This window comes from Salminus brasiliensis, chromosome 11, assembly GCF_030463535.1.
Source record: "Salminus brasiliensis chromosome 11, fSalBra1.hap2, whole genome shotgun sequence".
Lineage (NCBI taxonomy): Eukaryota > Metazoa > Chordata > Actinopteri > Characiformes > Bryconidae > Salminus > Salminus brasiliensis.
The window spans coordinates 12,748,946-12,773,950 of record NC_132888.1 but is presented as its reverse complement, the minus strand read 5'-3'; the positions used below and the strand labels follow the sequence as shown (position 1 = coordinate 12,773,950).

General features: G+C 40.9%; 1 protein-coding gene across 1 annotated transcript; it reads right to left on the bottom strand.

Annotated features, from left to right (window-relative positions):
• Nucleotides 1-236: 236 nt before the first annotated feature.
• On the bottom strand, nucleotides 237-24,204 carry LOC140565212 (capZ-interacting protein). Its single transcript, XM_072691042.1, has 7 exons — nucleotides 24,064-24,204; nucleotides 7,453-7,536; nucleotides 7,083-7,157; nucleotides 6,865-6,933; nucleotides 4,300-4,503; nucleotides 1,795-2,244; nucleotides 237-899 (listed from the first exon to the last, which is right to left on the bottom strand). Exons 1-7 carry the CDS (start codon nucleotides 24,067-24,069, stop codon nucleotides 879-881), a joined length of 909 nt encoding a protein of 302 aa, XP_072547143.1. The 5' UTR covers nucleotides 24,070-24,204; the 3' UTR covers nucleotides 237-878.
• Between the last annotated feature and the right edge of the window lie 801 nt (nucleotides 24,205-25,005).

Below are 25,005 nucleotides of genomic sequence, written 5' to 3'. Positions count from 1 at the left end.
GTTTGAATATTGGAGTTCAGTATTCTTCAGTGGCCTTCCCAGTCACTGGATCTAAGACCAGTAGAAACACTTTTGAAATGAGGTGGAAAATGAGATGCACATCAGAAAAGCGCTCCAGAAAAATAAGCAGGTATTGCATAATTGCAGTACGTCATGATAAGTCATAACATATCAGTGGCAAATGTCTGTAGATTTGGACCCACAAGGTCCTAAAAACCTCCAAAGGAAACAATTCATTTCTTAAATATAAAATCAAGCTCTTTAATCAGTCTTGTACAGCAAATAGCTCAGTAGCAATATCGCTTAATCATTAGTCAGTGAACACAGTGATCCACCTTAGATGCCCCAATAAAATTAGCTCTGGTCTTCACTTTGCACAGCATCTGAGGTCTATTATTATACCTGCCCTGTCTGCATTCATTTGGCATATTAAAAAAGTTCATCTGTAAGCTATGCAAGCTCAGAAAGAGTGAAAGCACAATGTTTAAAGACAGTTCAAGAAGGTCAATAGTTGCCCTGCTGTAATGTCAATGACTGTGATCAAGCACATCTGCATAGGAAAGGTTAATATCTTCTTATCTTATTTTCTGATCATATTGTGAAAATATTTTCTTATTTCAGGCCACTAAATTGTCTAAATTGTCATTCATCCAAGGCATGTGGACAGCTGTGGTGGTGTCGACAGGACCTTTCAAAGCAAAGGCTTACTGATGTTGGTTTTGATGATCTAACCTTGTACACAACAATTTAATCAGAGCATAAATCCAGGTCCATCATTGCAGAAAAAAACAGTCTTTCCATATTTCAGTGTCTTCTTTGCTTCCTTTGGTGTTTGGTGTTGTTTATCAAGCTTTCCGACATTTCCAGACTTTTCTAACTCAGTCTTCAGACATTTTCTCCTGAAAAATGAAGAGAATTTTGGTTAGAAATGTATTCAAAAAGCAATTTTCTTATTTTCATACCAATGATTTCCACTTACCACACACTATCCAGGTCTTTACATTACATGATGCTACCAGTGTTAAAAGAGCTAGCCCAGGTTTCTTCCGGGACGTGTGAAATACCACCACACCTTTTAAAACTACCGCTAACGTCACCTCATCATACAGCTCGATGCGCTTGGAGTAGAACGCTAACTGTCAATTTTGTTGAACCATGCACTAGACAGCATTATGCAGAATGATGGGGAGGAAAATGTGAGCCATGCTAGAAAGGGTGAGGACAATTATGTTGTTTTGGACCAATGACTACAGATGAAAGTTTGATATTATAGCTAAAATTAAAGGATTTATGACTTAATGATTTTAAATCATTTCATAACCAGTGTTGCCAGAATCTCTGATTCTTGTGTGAGACTTCTGATGATCTGTCTGAAAAACAGAACTTCATTCATTTGGATTGCAGTGTTGGGTTCATGGTGCAATTCCTGTGTGAGACTGTGATGGAAAATAAATAAAAAAAGACGAAAACTAATCTAAAGAAATCAAAATATTATACTTAATTGTAAAAATCTAACAGTCACGGTTTGTAGTTTGTATTTCCATTCAAATTTGTTTTACAAAAATTGACACAGTAGTGTCAATTAGACAATATAAATGTTATATAAATGTTACAAAGAAAGGCCTCACTGGTCTCATGAGAGTAAGGTACACAGTATTACATACCTTTAAGCACTGAACAAATGTTGCATAGCTCATTAAAACACATTGCAGCAAATACACACACAAATATTACACACATATGTTTAAGGGGTTATCATAGGTACCTTCACTGTGCTAAGCATGAGACAGTTACCTTTAGTTCCTGGTTCTCTTCTGTGGGGAGAAGTTCGCTCCCTTCTTCTACTTCTTCCATCTCCTCTGGGCTTTGTTCTTGACTTGGCTTCTCCTCTTCTTGCATCTCCACAGGGTCAGTAGCCTGAGGTTTGTCTGAACTTTCTGCTTTAGCTACCTTTTCCCCCATCTCCCCTTGGGTAACTTTAGTCCCTCCATTGTCCTGGTTTTCATCTCCACTTTGTCCTTCCTTTGGCTCCGTGTTTTGGTCAGTAACGAGATGCGCAGAATCGTCCAAGGCCTCCTCTGTCTCCTCCTGAGGAACACTGAACACCTCCCCATTCTTTTCAGGACTGTGTGACCCACAAGGGGAAGTGCTTCCATCTTGACCATCTGTAACTGCCTCTTCACCTGCTGACTTTCTGTGCTGGCGAGTGGGCGGCCTCCGCTTGAACGACAGCCGGACCCGACTCTATGAGGTGAATGTGCAGAATGCTCAGTGTCATACAGGTCCAAGTGGTGCATTACACTGTTCACATATAACATAACATAGTCCTGTACAATTGTTTAAAGAAATAATACAGTTAAAAAGCTAACATGGCAGTTAATAACAGCATTTGCAATCGTTATTGTGCATGTAGATCAGTTATCATTTTCATAATACTCAGTTGTTAACATATTTGTCATCCAATGTTAGTTATAATGGCTATTTTGAGGCAAAGCACTTTTAGAATCTTACAGAAACCTTGGCAAGAGCAAACCAGCTGTGAAGCAACCAGCTGTGCACTGTAGGCAACTTACAAGCTACTTAATGTCAGCACAATCAGAAACAATGAGATTAGCAACAGTATAGCTAACAAGTAAAGGAAGCTTCAGTGGTCACACGTTTGCCTCAGACTTGGTAATCTCAAACAGACTTGCTTATGTGGTTTCTAACACTGCATTTATCTACAAAAAAAAGACAGAAGCTGTTTTAGCAGCAGTTCCGTGCTTTTGTCAGTTTTTATATGTTTTATATTTTATATGACTAGTTAGTAACACTGAAGAAGGAAATCTGCAACACTAAACATGTCTTGGCTAATTGGCTACATTATAGTTTAATGGGGGAAATTGTGCTAATGTGACTTGTCAGCAAGCAGCATTAACATTGTTTTAAGGGGTTTCAGCACTCTATACGTTTACAGAAGTAGTACAGTTTAAAAGCTAACATGGCCAACAATGCATCATTTGCATTGATCCGTTGATTGATTGTGCACATATTTCCCATCCACTACCTTCACGTTCTGGTCACCTTGACCCTGGCCAACAGAAGCAACCAGCCGTTCTTTGTAAGCCACTCACAAGCTACTTAATTTCAATACAATTTGATATGATCTCATAGCAAACAATTCCAGTCAATTTTCAGCTTGACATTCATTTCTGAATCTGACTTCTCAGACAGAGGTATACGGATGTAAGGGAGAAGTAGGTTAAAGGGATTACATCCTCCATTGCTGGCCACTTTAGGCTTATGTGGAGCTTAGGCCCTGAAAACAGCTCAACCTCTGCAGCTAATGTGTTCTAACCAGCGTATGACATCAATTCTGCTTTAATGCACAATGTGCTGAGGATATATATATGCATTTTGACATTTTCTCTACCGTGACCTCTTTGCTCAGATAGGATAGAGGGAGTCACAATAAGTCTCTTAGGCCAGGTTCACACATGAGCTATATACAGGTTCAAATCTCCTTTATAGGTCTTAATACTTAACGTTCAGACTCAGCTCAGAAGTGCTCCATTAACATCTATCTATCTATCTATCTATCTATCTATCTATCTATCTATCTATCTACCTACCTACCTACCTACCTACCTACCAACCTACCTATTGGATGGAGAACCATCATTCCAGAGAGCACAATTCCACCACTCCACACCTCAATGCTGCCCCTCTACCCAATGTCATCAGGCATGGTGCTAGTAGGTTCATGTTCATCTACTCCAGAGAGTCCTAATCTATTGGCAGTATTTCTCTACAGGGACTAGACAAGCTGTGTGTTTGCATTTGTACATCTGTGCCAGCAATGGTCACAACTTAATGTAGCTGAATGCATTCATTAGAAGGAGTGTCGACAAACATGTGGACATATGATAAATGTACATGTGTGATCAAACACATCATACATACTGAATATAGCTGGAATCAGTACAGTGCAGTACAGTCCAGTAAATATGCATGTCAAGCCAAACACTGTGACCATGCTCTAGTAATAGGAGTATTTCACATTCAGATGCCAGCGTTACTACAAACTAGAAAGGCCTGGTTAGGAAAGGTTCCTAGAGTCACATTGGCATTTTTGAGAAAGTATATCCTTCAAAACCATGTATTTTGTTTGCTGTGTGTCTGTTTAGGTGTTAATTGAATTATTCAAATAAAATTATAAACTTTTGGCAGTACAGTAACAGCACTATACAACAGTTGAGGGTAAATCTCATTCAGAATAACTTCACAGCTCCAGAGTTATCAGTTAGAAATCAGTTAGACCTTATTGATGTTGGGCAGGGGGGTGCCCTCAGCTGGCTGCTCGAAGCTGACGGGCACTTCATCCTCACTGGGTTGCTGAGGGGGCCGCAGCGTGTGGCTTAGGGGGCCACAGGGGCTGATGGGGCAAAAAGGTGAGGACTGCAGCTTCGCCTCCGAGTTTTTGGGTGAGTTTAGCAGTGCTGGGGGTGTCAAAGCGAGGTTCGCCTACCAGGAACACAAACAGAGGAAATTAAATAAAGGTTATGTTTTAGAGACACTGGAAAATAAACACTTACTAAGTGATTTAACTGAGTCTTTAACTGCTAGGCTGCATCACATGGCAGTGAGCCCAATTTAGAGACCTGTAAAAACAGCTGCGCCACTAGAGCTGTCTGGGACAGCCTAACCTAACCTGGATTCAGCACTTTGAATAAGCACATGAAAAGACCAATCCATAGACACAACATCCCCTTTACAGAGGAACACTTCTGTGGAATGAATAAATATGTGCTTCTTGTGGAAGCTGAGATGCTCTTGGTGCTGTGTGTTCTTCATCTTTACATTCTAAAAAATGTATCATAGATATCTAGATGCTTTAGAGGAACCACAGTTGAATCCTTAAACAACCTTTCAATGAATTGTTCCTTAAATGAACACCTTTGTTTGAGGGCCAAGAACTTTCACAATGTTCAGTAGAACCTTCATCAAGTTCAGATCAACCTCCACGTAATATAAGTTCTATTCCAGTCAAGCGTTTTTTTTATAGGACCCCACATCTATGTCAGGAACTATTTAGAACCCCTTATTTTTTACATTTGGAGGCACAAACATGAAAAATAACACAAAGTATTGCATGAAGTATATTAGTCCTACCTGTACAGGAGAGAAAAGAAAGAGAGAGAAGCGGCAGCCCTTTTGTCCCATGGCTGCTGAGTGGAGACTAGGTCGACTCAGCGCCCCAGGGAGCATATCTAAGGCTTTATCTCATTAGCCGGAGAGCTTGGACAGATCCAGGCTGGAGCAATAGAGCCCTCCCCACCCCCTCTTTCCAACACTGCTCCTGTAATAGTGTTGCAGCTAATGAACACTGGGTGGCAGCATAGCTAAAGGAACGATAAGTGAAAGCAATCTACAGCAGATGGCAGGTTTTCTTCACAGGTGTCATTTCAGCTGAAAAAGGGGTTTCTATACACTACCCTTCAGAACCATTTTGTTGGATTTTAATAATGTAACATGATAACAACTAAGTAGCTTTATTTATTATTTAAAAAATCACTATTTAGGAAATATCTGCTCTTTGTAACTATTAAAACAGTTCTATAAACATAAAAAAAATAATCTGAATCCTGTAAAATTTAGGATTAATAAGTGTAAATAAGTGTAGGAAAATTACAATTTCTAAGGAAGCAAGCATTAATCCCTGTACACCAACCATTTATTAAAACTATGTATGTTGAATGTTACATCAAAGATGGACTGATCTCATCAACCAGAAATACTGCACTCATAATCTGGATCTATAGCAGTGGTGTAACGGAAAATACAAAACTCATAGCATGGATCATATGTTTTTAGTCATGGATCATTTTGCGGAACACCCCAAAAAAGAGGCATTTTGTATTAGTGTGTTACTTTTGTAAGATAAGATAAGATAAGATAAGATAAGATAAGATAATCCTTTATTAGTCCCACAGTGGGGAAATTCTCAGTGTCACAGCAGAAAGGGATAGCAAGACACTCAGTTACAAAAACATAGATACATGACACTATATACACAAAATAAATAATAGAAGTAAAAAAGCAAGAACAATATTATTTACAGATTATTTACAGGTAATTGCAAATGACTCTTAATTGCACATGGGGGGGGGGGGGGGGGGTGTTGCACAATGTATTTTTACATTGAGGGATCTCCATTCCCAGAACATTTGTGTGTAGTTAAGTGTGTGCGTATGTGATCTGCTGTATTGGTGTGTTTGTATTGGTGACATTTGTATTATTTTGTCATGGTCTGTTCATTTGTATTAGGGACTTTTAATTTGACATTGTCTGTATACGATGTAAAGGCTGAATGGAGCCAAAATGGAGCAGTTGCCTCTCTCACAGGCTCCATTTTTTTTTCTTTAATTTCGTTCCACATTAAACGTTAATAGTGTAGTCTGTCGTTCTGAGGTTAACTTACTTGAGGATTCCTCCTTTTTACATTCAGCCCATGTCCATGTGAGTCTCCCACCCCTTACACCAGAGTGATATTACTGCAGACATGTAGCCATGCTCGATGTGTTGCCTTGTGGTTCTTGTGGCACAAAACCGCAACAATTTCATCCACGCGCTCCATTCACGCAACGCACAGCTGCTCAGTCTTATGTTTTCACAGCATGCTCTATGTCCAGCAGCAGTAAAACTATATTCCATGGTTATGGTTAAACTTTGGCGATTAATCCGCAGTTCATGTGCATCACGAACCACGGGGTACAATCCGCGTGTGTCACGGATTATCTGTGATCAGTTTTACCACTAGTCTATAGTGAATCATTTTTACTGCGAACACAGCTTGAGACTTTGAAACTTTCCAGAACAGATTACCTGCAGTCTCTCGATCAGAGGAGAATTCTTCAGCTTGGGTTTTGGAGGGTGAGAAGGCACAGCTGGTTTCTTAGACAGAAAAAATGTGCAACATTTAGTGGTTATCAGCAAGTAAACTGAATACCTAAGCATCTAATTGTGTTAAAGGACATTGCGTCTTTATACATTCTATTAAGCAATAGTATCGTTTATCAGAAGGGTAAAATGTAAGTTCTCACCTCCTGCTCACTCTCACCATCCGTCTGGTTGTGTAGGTGCAGGGAGCATGGAGGACTCTTTCTAACAGGTTTCCTCTGAAACAGTAACAGACAATCTTACAATACCAATCAACAGGCTCTGTGCAGACTGTGCTCATGAACATTAGAATACGCTGTTAAAGTTTCATGTTCAATTTTAGATCAAGACATTCAGTATTTGCTCAAGCGTAGTGCCGTGGCCGGATGATAATGAATAAATACATGCACACAGCTTTCACTTTACTAGCACTTCTAACTGCACAGTCTGCAACACCTCAATTAAGGTCCATGTTTGGGAGAAGGTTGGGTGCTATAGGGACATTGCAGGAACAGGGAAAACATGAAGCATTACCTCCTCATTCATTGGCATTGGCAGTGCATGACCTTTGAACTTTCCAGTCAGTTCAGCTACAGATGGCTTGACTGGAGATGTCTCCTGAAAAGGTGAGAGAGATCATCATCGTCCTCATCGTCACACACTCATCTTCTTTATTTTAAACTACTGAGTCTGTGTAAAGAGGTAACTCACAACGCTGGCCCCCTTGGTTAGTGAGCATATTTCAAAGGAATATTTCCTCAATTTCTGCATAATTAAATGGTTACAATGTAAAAAAAAAAGTGATTTTCTGTGGGCTTTTATGTGAAAAACTACATTCTAGAGACAGTCAGACAGTCAGAACTGGTCACAGTGAAGATAAGAACCAGACGCCTGAGTTTTTTGCCTCTAAAAGCTACCTCACAGAAACTTGGTTTCCAGTTGGGCTAATCAGACAGGGCCCACATGGGCATGTTAACTAGTCTCTGTGGAGCATAGACAAGCTGTGTGTGAATTTTCAGATCTGTGTCAGCAGAGGGTGCACCTTAAAGTGGCTGAATGCATTCATTAGAAGGAGTGTCCACAAACATTTGTATGTATAGTGTTAAATGTCAAATAAAGTCTCCACATATTATATATATATATATATATATATATATATATATATATATATATAATTTATATTTTTGTATATTCAGTGTTTTTGTAATAATGCAGAATTTTATACAAATTAATTGACATTCAGTAATTCCCATTCAATCATTTCCTAATCGTAATTAAATTAAACTGCGGTAAGGACAGAGATTTAGACTCTCACCACGAATATCACATGTTCCATGAATTATAGAACTGAAGCCCTGGCCTGTGTTTAGTTAATGGATTTACTGGAGCGATGGTGCTGTTGCTGCTGGATGTTCTCTGACCCGTGCCCTTCTGAGACGGCACTTACTCCTAGCTTATTCTTCTGTTGACACAGTTTTCCCACAAAACCAGACCACCGAAAGAGCAAGAGCAAGAATTACAGGCTTACAGGGCAGAGAACACAACCCGAGTGATAGTTTTACATCTGTCTATGTCTGTATTTTTCTGCCCCGTAACTGAAAACAAACCATGATGCATGGGTTAGGTTGAAATTCAGCCAGCACTTGTTTTATGAGGCTGATCACGTTTCCCAGTATTTCACAACAACAGGAAAACATGAAATGCAGCGCAGGGAAACGGTGCCACCAAAGCAGAAGAGCATTAGAGAGGTACAGGGAAGGCCTGTGTGTGTTTTGTAGAACAAAGAGAAGCATGTTCTGGGAGGGGAACATCAACAGAGCTGTCTAACATCATAGTAACTGCCTGGAGAATCACGCAGCAACTGTAGATTTCAGTCTCTCTCCCTCCCTCCCTCTCTCTCTCTCTCTCTCTCTCTCTCTCTCTCTCTATCTCTCTCCCTCTATCTCTCTCTCTCTCTCTCTCTCTCTCTCTCTCTCTCTCTCTGTCTCTCTCTCTCCCTCTCTCTGTCTCTCTCTCTATCTCTCTCCCTCTATCTCTCCCTCTCTCTCTCTCTCTCTCTCTCTCTCTCTCTCTCTCTATCTCTCTCCCTCTCTCTCTCTCTCTCTCTCTCTCTCTCTCTCTGTCTCTCTCTCTCCCTCTCTCTCTCCCTCTCCCTCTATCTCTCTCTCTCTCCCTCCCTCCCTCTCTCTCTCTCTCTCTCTCTCTCTCTCTCTCTCTCTCTCTCTCTCTCTCCCTCTATCTCTCTCTCTCTCTCTCTCTCTCTCTGTCTCTCTCTCTCCCTCTCCCTCTCTCTCTCTCTCTCTCTCTCTCTCTCCCTCCCTCTCTCTCTCTCTCTCTCTCTCTCTCTCTATCTCTCTCCCTCTCTCTCTCTCTCTCTCTCTCTCTCTCTCTCTCTCATTCTCTCTCTCTCTCTCTCTGTCTCTCTCTCTCCCTCTCTCTCTCTCTCTCTCTCTCTACTCTATACCATATTGTTGTGGAGTTAATGTGAACATGTCGTTGCAGTCATGCAAAAACATTGTATCTCCAAAATGAAAACTTTACAGGAGAAGGATAAAACCTTCCTTCCTTTTAATGGAAGCCAAAGTAAGACTGCATTTTGGAGCATTTCTATTTGTCCATTCATCATGAAATTTGACACAATGTAAAGAACAACTGTCGTAACTGTAGTGTTAAAAACTAGTATCATTATTTTTGTCGCTTCTCACTTTTTGATATAATTGTGTTGTGTCAGACAGAATATGGAGTTACTGCATTAAACTTCAGGTGGATTGGGATAAAGTTAAGGCTGTCATTGTTACTTTTATCAATTAATATTAATAATTAATTATATTATTATACAAGGTATTTTATTATAATATTATTATAATATTACTTTTTATAAACATTTATCAATATTTTTTGTGTTTTTTCATGTTTATATGATCAATGATCAAGGACTGTCACTTCTTCTATGTGTTCTTTTTGTTCCTCACTCTCTTTAGCTCTCAGGAGGGTCAGTAAACTGGGATAGAGCTTTTCTGGACAGCACTTCCTGTGCCCACACACATCCTCCTTACCGCTGCCCCTAGCTTTGGGTGTCTGGAGCGGCTGAGCCAAAGTCTTTGGAAACATTAACACACTTCTCCCACAGTATTTTTCCTAAGTCTTGCAGATATACACACATTCCCCATTTTAATGACACTCTTTATTTTCACTCTTTCCGCACACACAGTGACCTCACCTACCTTGCACCCTCCACCCAAAAGCGGATTACAGCGAGCACACACTCAAACCCCTGCACATACATACACACACAGCCTAAACATACTAACAATACAAAGGACAGAGAGGGAGAGAGAGAGCAAACGTTTCTCAGTGATTTGCTTCCCTTGAAATTCCTGCAGTTCCTTTTCTTCATCCATGATAAGCAGAAGCCCCCAGAGACCACCCACCCTTGACTCACTATTTTGGCGCCCATGATTGTTAACTCCTTCCTGTCTCTTAGAAACAACTCCCCCCCCATGATCAAGCGTTCGCTGTGCAAAACCTCAGAAGAAAACAATGGAGTCAAGTATTTACTGAATGTTTTCTATATTGTTGTATTGATTAGACACAGCGCTGATGTTTTCTAGTACAAAGCTATTGGACAGTAGCCAAACCCTTCCTCTTTATCCAGCCTGAAAAATGACCTACTCTCCTATAATAGCACACAGGCCACACAGAGAACTAACACTATAGTTGCTGTGTGCAGCATTCAGGAACTGAACTCCAGCCAGTCTAGCTACAGTATTCCTAAAGGCTATTATCATTTTAACATGGGTTTCATAGCGAGTGCAGTTGTGATCAAAATCACACCTATAGAAAATCAGGGCAGTGTGAAAACTTGATATCACTAAAATACTCCTACACTCCTAAAAAAGAGCTGAAATCGATTATTTAACCCTTTAAGCAGTTACATATTTAAAGGTTTAAATATTAGTTTCATAGTAAATACTGAATCATTTATAGTAAATACTGAATAATTCATAGTAGATATGAAATCGATTATTGTAGATACTGAATCATTTACAGTAGATTCAGAATCATTTATTGTAGATACTGAATCATTTATAGTAGATACGGAATCATTTACAGTAGATACCGAATCATTTATAGTAGATACTGAATCATTTACAGTAGATACGGAATCATTTACAGTAGATACTGAATCATTTATAGTAGATACAGAATCTTTTATAGTAGATATGAAATCGATTATAGTAAATACTAAATAATTCATAGTAGATATGAAATCGATTATTGTAGATACTGAATCATTTACAGTAGATTCAGAATCATTTATTGTAGATACTGAATCATTTATAGTAGATACGGAATAATTTACAGTAGATACTGAATCATTTATAGTAGATACTGAATAATTTATACTAGATACAAAATCAATAATAGTAGATACTGAGTACATATGAAATTGTTTATAGTAGATACTGAATCATTTTTAGTAGATACAAAATTGTTCATAGTAGATACGGAATCATTTACAGTACATTTGCTAGATGCTGACTAATAGATCTTAAAATTAAAAGTAAAAAATAAGCTATTAAGCAAATGTGGATATTTAATTCTCTAAACGCTCTGCTTTTCTGAAGTCATCAGAATATCAGTATCTGTATGAAATATCAGTCAAATCTAAACATCAGTCATATTGAAATACTCCACATGTGTCCACTACTGCATAATTATCATTGTATTTACATAAGCTGTAAAGTTGTCAGGCAAGATACACCATGTAAGGGAAAACCTGTTGGGCACCTAACCCAGTTTTGAGCCTATATGAGATAAGAGTTCATGGTTCTGGGAGAGTTAGAGGGGTCCTCTGTGGGAGAGAGAACCCAGCCAACTCTATTTTAGGGGCCTTGGGGCCTGAGAAAAACCCAGCTGAGTGGCCATGCAGGCTTGGGTCATTTGTCTGTTGATGACCTTGAAATACAATCTTGTCCAGAGGGGGGAAAATTCCCGCAAGCCACAGATTTCTATAGTTCTGCTCTTGGAGGCATCATGTTCAAGGTGAAAGACAGAGGACCTTCATGTGGTCTGTACTCCTTACATTTCCACTTTTTTCTTCTCTGAATGTTTACTAGTAAATGTACCTAAAACAGAAGAAAGATTTCAAATGGAGAAACTCATTATAGTTACTATAACGCACTTAAGGGTAGTTTTCTCACACTCAGATTAAGCCTATGTCTAGTCTAGCCATCCAATGGGGACTGACTACTGGTACTGCTTTTCTGTCCTGTGCAAGACCAGATTTTATCAATGTCTGGAAAATCTTCTGTTTATATAATAATGTGACTCTAAGCTGACCAAGGTTACCATAAAATGCAATGTCCAACTCACAAAATTGTACTGCACTGATCAGAGCACAGAAACAACTCATCATTATCTCAACCTCCATCATCCTCTGACACAGGAAGTCTGTGAATTAGTGATAGGAGGATGAGACAACAAAACAGCCTGCGCAGGAAGAGACTCAGTTAACATTTGCGTTCAGTGATGTACAGAAGGTAGAGGGTGTTGGGTTATTTGCAACCCATTTGGTCCTCCAACAATCAGGGTCGAAATAGCTATCTGATCTAATACAAGCCTTTTAGAGTTCAAATGTTACAAACAGTTTATATCTATAGTAATTGTACACTTTTTGACCTATTTTTGACCTTTAACCTAATATGAATGAGGGCATGTTTTTTGAATGCATAAATTATTCAGATTACTCCTTTTTATCAACACATTACTCCATACATTCATGTAGTGTTATAACTGTAATGGTGGTCCACAGCTCCTACACTTAGAGAGTAGAGATATTACTTGAGTAAAGGTAAAAAAATGTCTATTTCTATTTGAGTTAAAGGACAGAAGTACTTACTTTTAAATGTCCTCAAGTAACAAAAGTCCTGTGTGATACTTTACCAAGTCCACATGTCTCCTCTTGTGTCTTCAGTTTAGGAAATAGGTCACATTTTACTTCTCATCCAAACCCCCAGGATACCCGGTATTGAAAATGATCGCGCACAACATATGTTTTGCAGTTTTGTCAGAGATGGCTGGGCCTAGTTACAGTTGCAAAGCTATGACTAGATGATGTGTATTTAGAGGCAGGGCTTATTGTTACATTTGGTAGGTGATCTTTTCCAATGTTACCCAGACAACATGTCCATTTGGGGCCTGTATGATTAGCCCAACTGGGAACTTGAATGTTTTGACCATGGGTTCCATGTTGGCCCCACATATGAATGCCCACCACGGTCCCACCAGGGTCGGTGATAGGACTAGGATAGGTAGAACATGGGCCGCATATGAGTTGTATGATGAACATGGTGCCTAGATGGGACCCATATGAAATTAAGCGGGACTGTAACGATGGGGCCCATTTGGGAACAACACATGTAGAGACCCACTTAGAGCCCATGCCCACCAGGAACCAACCTAGACCCAGTTCCACCCATTTGAGCCCTCAAATGAGCATGTTGGCTGTGAACTAGAAATGACATCATATGTAGGTGACGTTGGGGGTCTTTTGTTGGTACTCTGTGGTGTTTTTCTCAGGTGGGGATCTCAAATACTGGATTTAGTCCAAGTTTCTACTTTTTTATTTACAATATTTAACTTTAGATATTGGTATAGTACAGGAAGCATGTTGAATATCAAAGCGTTTACCACAGTAAGGTTTTCTAAATGTGAGATAAGTTGTCAACTTGGCACATTACTCAGAGAACACACAAACTAAATGAGTGCAATGCCCTCTGCGAAAGGGAACAAAAAGTCCTCTATTGGACATTTGCTGCAGCCACACATCATTCTGATAGGATGACTTCAGTTTTTTAGATGACTTCCCAGAAAACTTCACAGTACCAAGAACTAACAAATCCTCAAACACAGTCTTTGTCAAACTATGATTATCATCACATCAGCAGCACAGACACATGATTCTACACTCTATAAACCGTACTGTCTAAAAAAAAAAGAATCAGCACAATTCACCCAAAAAGCCCTACCAAGTTCCCAATATGATTCACGTCCAAATATAGTCAACCCTGTCCTCAGGATACACTGTATGTTTGAGGGAACCTATGGTAAAGATAATGAATCTTAAAAGGAAAGACTCTGTAAGAACGGAAGGAGGTGAAAGCAGACAAGAGGAAGAAGAAGTGATGGAATTAGCAGTCCCATCGGCGTCTGGTACTGAGCAGAATTTGGGCGTACTAATGTTTACGTTCATTTAAAGCGTGGTGGATTAAAGCTGGAGAATGCTGGGTCTAGGCCGAGTCTTCCTGCCAAACAGTGACTTTTTAAAACAGCAGACAGCTCCAAGTCTTGTTAAAGCTAGAAAAAGTAGAGCGGACTCGCGAGGGCTCTCTGTCGCTCCAGGTTTCCAGGAAAACATGATGTGTTTGAAATCGCATCATCGCTTTTCCACTGGAATCACAAGCCTCTTCATTCATTCAGCTGCTTGTGTACTTGTGCAAAGTTCTTAGACTTTCTTTTCCCCCTTTTACTTTCTCACAGTCAACTGGTGTGAGTTCAAATCCAAGGCAATGCTCTCGTTAGAGAATGAACAAAAGAGCACTTTAGGACAAATGAATAAGGTGTATGAGCTAGACTGGAAATGCTGTCATGTTTGCGAGGAATAAAAAGAAGGAAATGCAGCTCACTGTTCTACTCTCTGCTCCTCGGCTTAAACCAGGTGGCTCATTTATTTTAGTGCAGTGTTAAAACACCCTGCTGGTTTCATCTGTTGCATTTATACCACATTCTGGCACCTGTTGTAAAAAATGCCACAAATGGGCACAAAACACTGTATCTTTAAATTGGTAACTTTAAAGGAGAAGCAAAACCTTTCGTTAGTTTAAAGCAGCATTGTAATTGGTATCAGTGTAATTGGTATTGGTCAGTGGTATTACTGGTATTACAATTGGTATCATTATGTGGGGATTAGTGTTCTGTGCTACTGGGCTCCCTCTACTGTTGCAGAGTGTAATTCACTTTTACATCACTGTCACAAATACAAATCACGCAAAAATCACAACAAAAAGTTGATGGCACTGTGATATTTCTTCAGTACTTAAACTGGTCAGCCATAACATCTATCGATGTTATTGATAACAGGGTTGTGGGTTCGATTCCTGGGCTTGGCAAGCTGCCACTGTTGGGCCCTTGAGCAAGGCCCTTTACCCTTTCTGCTCCCTGTGCACTGGAGTTGGCTGCCCACCGTTCTGGGTGTGTGTGTACTCACTGCCCCGAGTTCACTAGTGTGTGTGTGTGTTCACTACCACAGATGGGTTAAATGCGGAGGACACATTTTGCTGTACAGTGTACAGTGACAAATACGTGCACCTTTACCTTTACCTTTTTACATTAGAACCACTGACAGTTGAAGTGATATTTTTTTTTCTTTATCTACAGTGGCGTCTATCAAGGGTGAGATATATTGGGCAGCAAGTGAACAGTTCATTTTTGAAGATGATGTGTTAAAAGCAGGAAAAATGGGCAAGCATAATGAGCCACGTTGACAAGAGCCTAATTGTGATGTCTAGATGGCGGCTCAGAAAATCTCTGAAACATCAGGCTGGTCTTGTGAGGTGTTCGCAGTGTGCGGTGGTCAGTACCTACTAAAAGTGGTCCAAGAAAGCACAAGAAAGCACCAGCAAAAGGGTCATGGACACCTACGGCTCACTGATGCAGTCCATGAAGTCCTCACCCCTCAACTTGAAGGACCTGAATGTCAGATACCACAAGACTGCTTCAGAATCCATGCCTAAAATGGTCAGATGGTGCTAATGTAATGGTTGATGGGTGTATATTGAAATGTTGCGTAATACTGATACCAATTACATTTTCCCTTGAAACCACCTAATGAGTATTTCACTTAAGATGAACATCTAAAAGCAGTCTATCTACTAAAATGCTGAAATACCCCATAGTGTGTAAAACACACTCTCACACTGTTAGTGAGTGCTATTTCAGGCTACATTCGATTGGATCAGATTTCCTCTTTCTTCCTGATATCCCTGATACAGCATTTTCTGTTGACGTTGATCAATATCAGCACTGATATGACTATTTAAACTAAAATAAAAATGAAGTTACAAGCTTTTGATATGACAGCAACAGTGTTGATGAATGTGTCTATTTTTCGCAGAGCTCATTCCTGGAGTCACATTTTTAAAACAAATTTCTGTGATAAAACAAATTAAAACCATATATAGAACATGACCCACATCTATGCTGCTCTTCTTTATCAGTACCCTGAAATATGGGTTCTAAGATCAAGGCACGTTCTGGCAAATCCACTGGAATGTCAAGCAATCGTGGCCTGCAAAGATACCCATCAGATTCTTCTCATTATTAATGCATCGAGACAGGATGGGGCCAAGCGCCCTAGAGTGCTCTGAAACAGTCCAGACATGCACTTACACACATTCCAAGCATAAAGCGATGTATAAAGGGGCGCTCCAGATGCACAGCAATGTACAAGTCACAAGACGTAAAGCTTCCTCACGCTGCTTACATCTCACATGCTTAACATCCTCCACTCCCCCCCCCCACTGCTGCTGGATTACTAAGGTCATGTCTTGCTGACTACTGTAAAACCTTCCATTCAGGACCATCATCAGGTGTGGTTGTGGAATTGCTTTTCAGGTGATCCATGTAGAAAGTCCTGTAGGTATTAGGAGAACTTCTGGGATTATGGTGGGATGATGGTTGAGCCTAGATCTGATATTTTTCTTAAAGGGGTTACCCCCAAACACACCCATCTCAGCCGGGAATAGCGGAAAAGGCCACTAATGACTGCAACTACAAGTGAAATGTTTATCAAGCACAGGTTTCTATGTGAATGGGGTTTGATTGTTTATTCTGACGTTATTTTACTGTATTACAATCATCCCACTTGTCCACATGAATAGCCAGGCATAAACACCCTCAGGACTCACTGTGATTGGATAACTCAAGCCACATTCTTGTCCACGGATTGCATTTTCTGTGATACTGTGATACTGTGAGACAGATGTGATAAATAATGTTCCACAAAACTGTTCTCAGTATCCTAGAGAAGGACAATTTGGATGAGACACTGTTGTTTACAGGAAGGATGGATGTGTCGGTGAGCTTTTTACGCGGGAAAGCAACATCGGATGTCATCAGGTCACAACTGGGACACATTTTACACATGTTACAGATGTGCAAATGCACACACTCAGCATGTCTAGTCCCTGTAGAGATGCACTGCCAAAATAATAGAACTCTTTGGAGCAGATAAACATCAACCTTGTGGTACCATGCCTAATCCCAGGCATGGGCTAGAAGGGCATTGAGCTGTGGAGCAGCAGAACTGTGTTCTCCAGAATGATGGTGGTGCTCCATCCAATATGTTTGAGATAAGTAGGGGATGAGGTGGGGTGGTGATCATCCAACATCCTGACCTCACTAATCTTCTTGTTGCTGAATGAAATCAAATCCTCACAGAAATGCTCTTCCAAAATCTAGTAGAAAGCCTTCCCTGGACAGTAGAGAAAGTTACTCCAACAAGAGCAGGATGAGTGCGGTTGCCATGGTGTGGGGGTCTTCAAGGTTTATCCTAAAACTCACAGGACTATAAAAGTGATCCAATTAGCAGTTAACTATATCCTAGCATCATAGCCTGAACCCTAGCATGAAGAAGGCTAACATCTGCTATCTCCGTGACATGAAGCCAGTCGCCACAGTTGTCTCATATGCATTCTTGTGAGACAATTTAGCACAATCCAGCTGCATGATTTTGGAGTTCAGTAAACAGCTGATATTATGTTGACTTAGCCGGATTCTTGTAGCGCCGTTCTGTTCTGACAGGGTGAGAGGAACTATGCCATTGTACCCACCCAGTGAAGCATGCGGTTTTGAAGTCTGTACAGGGCTGATCTAATCAGCAGTCCTCAGCTTGCTTTCAGCATGCTTTCTGAGGTTGTCCTCAGCCTTGATGAGGAGATGTTCCCACTCCAATCAGCCACACCACAATGAAGCTCTATCTAATGAACAGCAGCCCCACTAACCGGATTGAATATTGCTATGGAGAAGCAATTGAATCCAAACAACTGACGCAGCGATAGAAGCCGCGTAAGTAACATGGCTCTGTCTGCTTCTAGACAAGTATGTGAGACATCTCCATTCCTTCCTTTTGCTCAACCCATTGTTCTGGATATGGTTATCCATATTGGTCTAATTCAGATAAGTAGCAATGAGGGCAGCCAGGCTTAAAATGTGCTAATAAGATCAGATGCCAAGCATGTGGCCTGGTGTTCTGTCAGACACACTTCACGCAGTGTAATTTGTTCAAGCAATTTTTTTGCATATTAACAGATGCATGTGTGTGAAGTTTGTGAAGTATAACTAATGATCTATTGCACAGATGGAAAAATACACTATAAACCCAAAATATTGGGACACCTGTTCATTCATGGATTTATAGGAATAACTATCTCTTCTGTCCTGGGAAGGCTTTGTACTAGATTGTGGGAAATGCTGCAAGGATTTGATTGCATTCAGCAAAAAGAGCTTTAGTGAGGTCAGGATTTTGCATAATCACCATCTCACCTCATCCTCAACCCCCCAACTCATCCCAAAAGTATTGAAAGAAGCACCATCCATCACTTCAGAGCACACTGTTCCACTACTCTACAGCTCAATGGTGTATGGAGGGGGGGGGGGCTTTATAACCCTGCCAACAGGTATATGTTTATCTGCTTCAGAAAGTCCTATTCTATTGCCAATACATTGCCCCAGGGACTAGACAAGCTGTGTGTGTGTGTGTATTTGCATCTGTGTCAGCAATAGGTGCAATTTTAGGTAGCTGGGTACATTCATTAGAATGACTTTTGTTTCTGCTGTTAATGTTGCAATAACCAATTGGATAGATCTGTTGTGCACGGTTGTGAGCTTTGTACTATGCATTCATTTAGTATAGATTCGTGATGCAGAACTGTTGTGTCTAAATGTTTTCATGCCCTTAGTCTGCATAGTGTTGTGTGTAGAGCATAGTTAGCATAACTATTTTTATATACAAACGTTCTGCATATTGACTCCATGGCATAGCATCCAGGAGCCCATTCACTACCCCCCCCCCCCCCACTAACTTTATTACATAAATGTGTATTTTATCTAGCTATAGGACAGTTTTTCCATACAAATGATAATTCACATGACACCCACAACTGCTTTTCCCACATAGTAAGGGTTTTGCACTTAAGTGATAATGGCCTTTTACATTAAACGTGATACCTCACCTCCCACACACCACTGGCTGTGGCTGGCTGAACTGGTGTTTGTTGATGTCTTTGTGTGTATGCATGTATAGTGTTAGTTATTAGGTGTATTTAGTCCTTTGGCTGAATATCTACCGAACATCATATCAGTGAGCCACTACCAGCAGACCCAGCATAGACAGGGATTCAGGTTCTAAGCCCATACATACATTATAACAGAGGGAAAGGACTCAATGTTTGACGTCTAACAATTCTGTTTTGTCTTCTTTTTAGCAACGCCATCCCAGACTGGATGTTGAACTATGAAGAAGAGAAGTGTTTAGATCACATGTGCCCTCTTCTGCACTGCAGTTTCCTAGTGAAAGCTTTAGAAATGTGCCAAAGGCGCTGACTGCAGCAGATGAACCAAACAACCAGAGATGTCTGCTTGAGACTTTGCAGCACTTCCTAAAATAAATACTGAAAACAGGAGATTTCCCTCATACCTCAAACCAGAACGTTGAGTCAAGTCTGTTCACTTTTTTACGTGGGGTTTGATATTCATATGCAAAAAAATAGTGCACTTATTTTCCTTATTTATATCTGTATATGATTGTCACTCAAAAATCTTGTTACCTAGCACTGACTACCTAGTGATGCTGTATCAGCGGCAGTTAGAATAGAGGCAGAGTCTACACACTCCTAGTGTTGGGGGCATTGCTAGTGATAGGGGTAACTGACCTTCCAAATTGGGCAGAAATGGGAAATTAGAAATAAATTATTTAATAAACAAATCCACTGATTTAATGAATACAATCGTTTTTACATTGACTTGCTTTGAAAGTTAGAGGTGGCAATATTTCTAAATGTCTTTCAGTGTATTTACTTTTGGCAGTAGCTGTGTTAAAGTAACATGTTTTATTCCTGTGGAAATGATGCCCCCATTTCTCACCACATTGTTATTTTCAGTGCAGGTACTTTGGCTGGGATCTGGTGGATTCATTATTAGTGCCCACCTGATTGTTCAGCCTGCAAAAGAGATTAGAGTTCTGCTGTTGGAGTAAAGCAGCCAGTCTTCAGTCGTCACCATTCTCTTCACAGCTCAGCGTGTGGCTGGCCAACTGGTAATGGCATTAATCGTGGTGTTTGAGGTGCTACACATAGCAGCATTGTTGTCTTTGCGCTTACAACACATTACATAAGAAATGTGCAGCCCATATGCTTGGCAGGTTCACCCCGTTCTCTCACAACTCCAGTTACACTGTGTTCCCTGCCAGCACAGCACAGCTTTACTCCCTCCAGATATATGAGGGACCAACCACATACGCATAATCACACACGCAGGGGACTCCCAGACCACTCAGTATAGTGGGAACTGGCCAGAGGATGTTGTGAATTTTCCCTTTTGTGTTCCCACATGCTCTCTCTCTCTCTCTCTTTCTCTCTCTCTCTCTCTCTCTCTTTAGCACAGTCTACTAAAAGTCAATCATCCTATAAATAAAACAGCATTTTCTTTCTTAAGAATGTGCTCTCTCTCTCTCACTCTCTCTCTCACTCTCTCTCTCTCTCTCTCTCTCTCTCTCTCTCTATCTCTCTCTCGCTCTCTCTCTACCTCTCAGTCTCCTCTTCTCTCACTCTCTCTCTCTCTCTCTCTCTCTCGCTCTCTCTCTACCTCTAAGTCTCCTCCTCTCTCAGTCTCTTCCTCTCTCTCTCTCTTCCTTGTTTGCTCTGTACCTCTCTTGATCTACCCACTGTCTCTCTCTCTACCTCTCTCACTCTTTTCATCTCTTTTGCTCTATTTCTCGCTCTCTAATTCTCTCTACCCATATGTCTGTCTCTCTCTACTCCCCCTCTTTCTCTGCCCCTCTCTACCTCTCTGTCTTTACCTCTTTCTCTCACACGTTCTCCTTTTACTGCTCTTACTCTCTTTTAAAATCTCTCTCTCTCTCTCTCTCTCTCTCTCTCTCTCTCTCTCTTTCACTGTCTCTACCGCTTTTACTCTTTCTCTCTCTCTCTCTCTCTTTTTACTTCTTTCACTATATCTCTATGTCTCTACCTCTCTCACTCTCATCCTCTCTCAGTGCTTCTCTCTCTGGATCTCTCACTCTCTCTCTCTACCCCTCCCACTCCATTTCTACCTACTTTCTACATATCTCATTTGCTTGCTGGCTTTCTCTACCTCTCACACATTCTCTCACTTGACCTGTCATTTACTTTTTCACAGTCCCCCTTTACCTCTCTCTGCCTCTCGCCTTTTCTCCTTCTTTCTCTCTCTCCACCTCTCTCACTCCTTGACTCTCTCTGCCTCTAGCTAGGTTTCTTTCTTTCTACCTGCCTCACTATCTCTTTCTCCGTTTCACTCTCTCTCACTCTCTCCGCTACTTGTCACATAAAGTGCTCAGCTGAGAAACACACATTCTCTTTTGCGTCCAGACCGACAGCATCAGCAGGCCTCAGCTGATATTTGAGCAAACTCAGGCATTTCTGAGGGCAGTAAGGAAACTAGCAGCATGCGCTGTGTGAGGAAGTGCCCCACATACACAGACTCAGAGCAGAACCACTGCACTTGTTTCACATACGACAGCAGGAATGTGCACTTTCAGTAAGAGCGCTCACGTTTTTCCCCTTTCATATTCTCTTTTACTGTGCTAAGCTCCAGCCTGAGCAGGCCTTCCTTTCTTAATGTGTCAGCTTCATTCACAGACCGTTAGTACCTCAATATCTCTCCAGCTTTAAGCTTTAAAGTGCTTACAGATACCAGATAACACCAAGACTAATAGTACATAAATCTGAGAGTGATATGTCCACAACTATCCAAACGGCTCATTAGTTAGTGAATTTAGACGCAGTTCTGATACAGTATGTATACTCTCTATAGAAAAGCACTGGCAGTAAAATGAGAAATTCCTAAGCTCTTTAGCACCTGCATATTAGCCTAAGGCCACCAAACCCAATGCCAAGAGTTGGCAAGTGGGATATAAAGCCCCCGGCGTTCTCTGAAGAGATGGAGTTCCACTACCACTACCTTTGGGATTAACTTGAGTGGTGTTTGAGATACAGAACAAATCACTCAACATCAGCACCTGACCTCACTCATGCTATTATGTCTAAATGCAGTCAAAATCCTCACAACAGTGTTCCAGCATCTAGTGTAAAGTCTCCTGAGAAGACTAGAGACTGAAGCAAAGAGGGACAAACTCTGGATAAGATGAAGGACACCATTTGCATAATAACTAACAGTCTAATCCCCTCTGTTTAAAGGAATTACAGTAGATTCATTCAAATGAACTGTCACGCAAAAACCTTTTATTTCTATTTTGCCACTTTTCACTTTTTGACATAATGTAAAACAGGCAGTTGTTCTGTATATTGTGGCAATGGTCAAAAGCCAATCAGTACCAAGAGCCCTTCGTGCTTTAAGTACGGTTCGGCTTGACCCACCATTCTTTAAGATCCACGGAAGACAAGCATCCAGGCTTTTTTCTGTCCTGGCACCGAAGTGGTGGAGCGAACTTCCCCTGGGTGTCCGAACAGCAGAGTCGCTCGCTGTCTTCAAACGCAGACTGAAGACCCACCTCTTCCAAGAGTACTTGGGTGAAGTGTAGTGCTGAGTGTCTCCATACTGACTTCTGTATTTAGTAGTATCTAAGTTTAGAGGTATCGTCTGGATCCTAGTCTATACAAACTAGCTGAGGGTATTTTCTGACTAAACATTGAAGCACCTTTGTAAGTCGCTCTGGAGAAGAACGTCTGCCTTAATGTAAATGTGTCCAAATTTTATAATGAACAGACCAATAGAAATGCTCTAAAATTACTTCCACTGAAAGTTAAGAAGATTTTTCCTTCCTGGTTTGGATATACAAGGTTTTTGCATGACAGTGACAATTAGGGCTGGCCAATGAATCGAAAAACGGATCAAAATTCAACTTTTAGAACCTCTAATCGACAGAATTTTGCCCATGTCAACTGTTTTGACTTTTTTTTTTGTTCTATAAGTCATTTCCCCACAGTGTGTGTGTTTATGAACCATCCCCTTAAACACATTCTACTGCATGTGTAGTCACTTGACTCCACCCCAACATGGAAGTAGCAAAAAGGAGAACTCCACGAAACAACAGCCGAGCCAACAGAGTGGCTTATAGAACTATTGATTAATCGAAAACCGAGGTAAAATGTTCAGTTAATCATGATGTTGATTTGAGGTCATATCGCCCAGCACTACCGACAATATACCTTTTTATTCCACTGTATAGTCTGGTATGGAGCACTGCAGCACTGCCCTTGCTATCATTAGCGAAATCATTTCTGTATTTAAATTATATTGTGTCGATATTAGGCTATATTAAGCTATTATGCGATCACACATCTGAATAATACGTGTGGTTCTGTGTGGTTATTTCACACATTCACTTGCTACAATCAGCAATCAATTATTTTCCAGCATCAAATACAAATAAATGACATAATAATGATATTCATATTGCTGTTTAGGAAAAGACTCACTGTCCATATTTGTATGTAAGACTCCATCAATTCTCAAAAAGAATCGTCAGAATGGGAAGAATCAGGATTCAGTATCAGTCCAGCCACCCCTACAGAACCGCTCACTGAGCTGATGCCTCAGAAATCAGCTGCAGTTCACTCTCCTGTTCAGAAATGATTCAGTCCACGTAAAGGTACCAGTTTCTCCTCAACTGCGATCTCCTTAACTACGCTGTCCAGTTCGGTCGCTAAAGCAGGACGGTTTGCTCGCCCTCTTTTACGCACGACTGTCTAAAAGTGCTACAAAGTTCCACTGGATCACCCTTCACCGCTTCACGCTCACAAATACACCAAAACCCCAAGCCCACATCCAAAGAACGTCAGAAAGCGTGTGGACGTGGTCTGTCTGTACCTCCATGCTGGACACCTCGGTCCGTCCCTCAGTGCGCGGACACTCGAGCTGAAGGCTGCTGGCCAGCGCATGTGTCCAGAAGCCTGGGTGAAGGCTCTCTCGCTCACACACAGCAGAGCGGCTGAATCTTCGGCAGCTCTGAGCGGGAACAACAAGGAAGGGGGTTTGCCCTGGCCTGGGTGGATCAGTGCGCTCTGGAGCGCCGTTGCGCAAGACGCTCTGCGCTTGATGGGAGGGATGGATGGAGGATCTTCAGCCTCCGGTCCAGCTGCACCTTCTCAGACTGCAAGAGCTGACCGGCCTCACTCGTCTTCTTTATGCCTCGAGCGTTAAAGATTGGAGAAAAGGTGTGGAAATGTGAAGAGTGAAAGACTAACCTGTGCAAGATGTAGCAGGGTTTAGTGCCTTTTACACGTTCAGATACAACCTGCTGTTGGTCATCATATATAAATACACAGTATGTTCAAATATTTTGCATCTGTATATTACACAGATGTGCAAATGCAGTGGGACTGTTGTCTGGAATGATGGTGCTCCATCCAATACATAACGAGTTAGGGAGTTAGGGATGAGGAGGGGTGGTGATCATCCACCACACTTTTGTTGCTGAATACAATCAAATCCTCAAAGCAATGTTCCAAAATCTAGTAGAAAGCCTTCACTGGACAGAAGAGACAGTTAGTCCAACAACTGCAGGATCAATTCTTTTTAATACCCTTGATTTAAGAAGAAACAATGAATGAGCAGGTGTCCCAATACTTTTGTCCATGTAGTAAATATCAAATATAGTAAATCATTATAAATAAGTACTGTCATCATTGATTTATTTGAAATCAGATATTTGTGCTTGGGTTTTGCAGATTTACTGCAGGCTCATCATTTCTTAAACCTCTTCCAGATCCATTAATGGAAAGAGGCCACCACAGGATCACCACTGACCAG

Coding starts and splice junctions, on each gene's coding strand:
- LOC140565212 (XM_072691042.1), bottom strand. Junction 4,504..6,864: donor CTCTGATCGAGAGACTGCAG/GTAATCTGTTCT, acceptor TGTTCCTGGTAG/GCGAACCTCGCTTTGACACC. Junction 2,245..4,299: donor CCCTGCCCAACATCAATAAG/GTCTAACTGATT, acceptor TTCACCTCATAG/AGTCGGGTCCGGCTGTCGTT.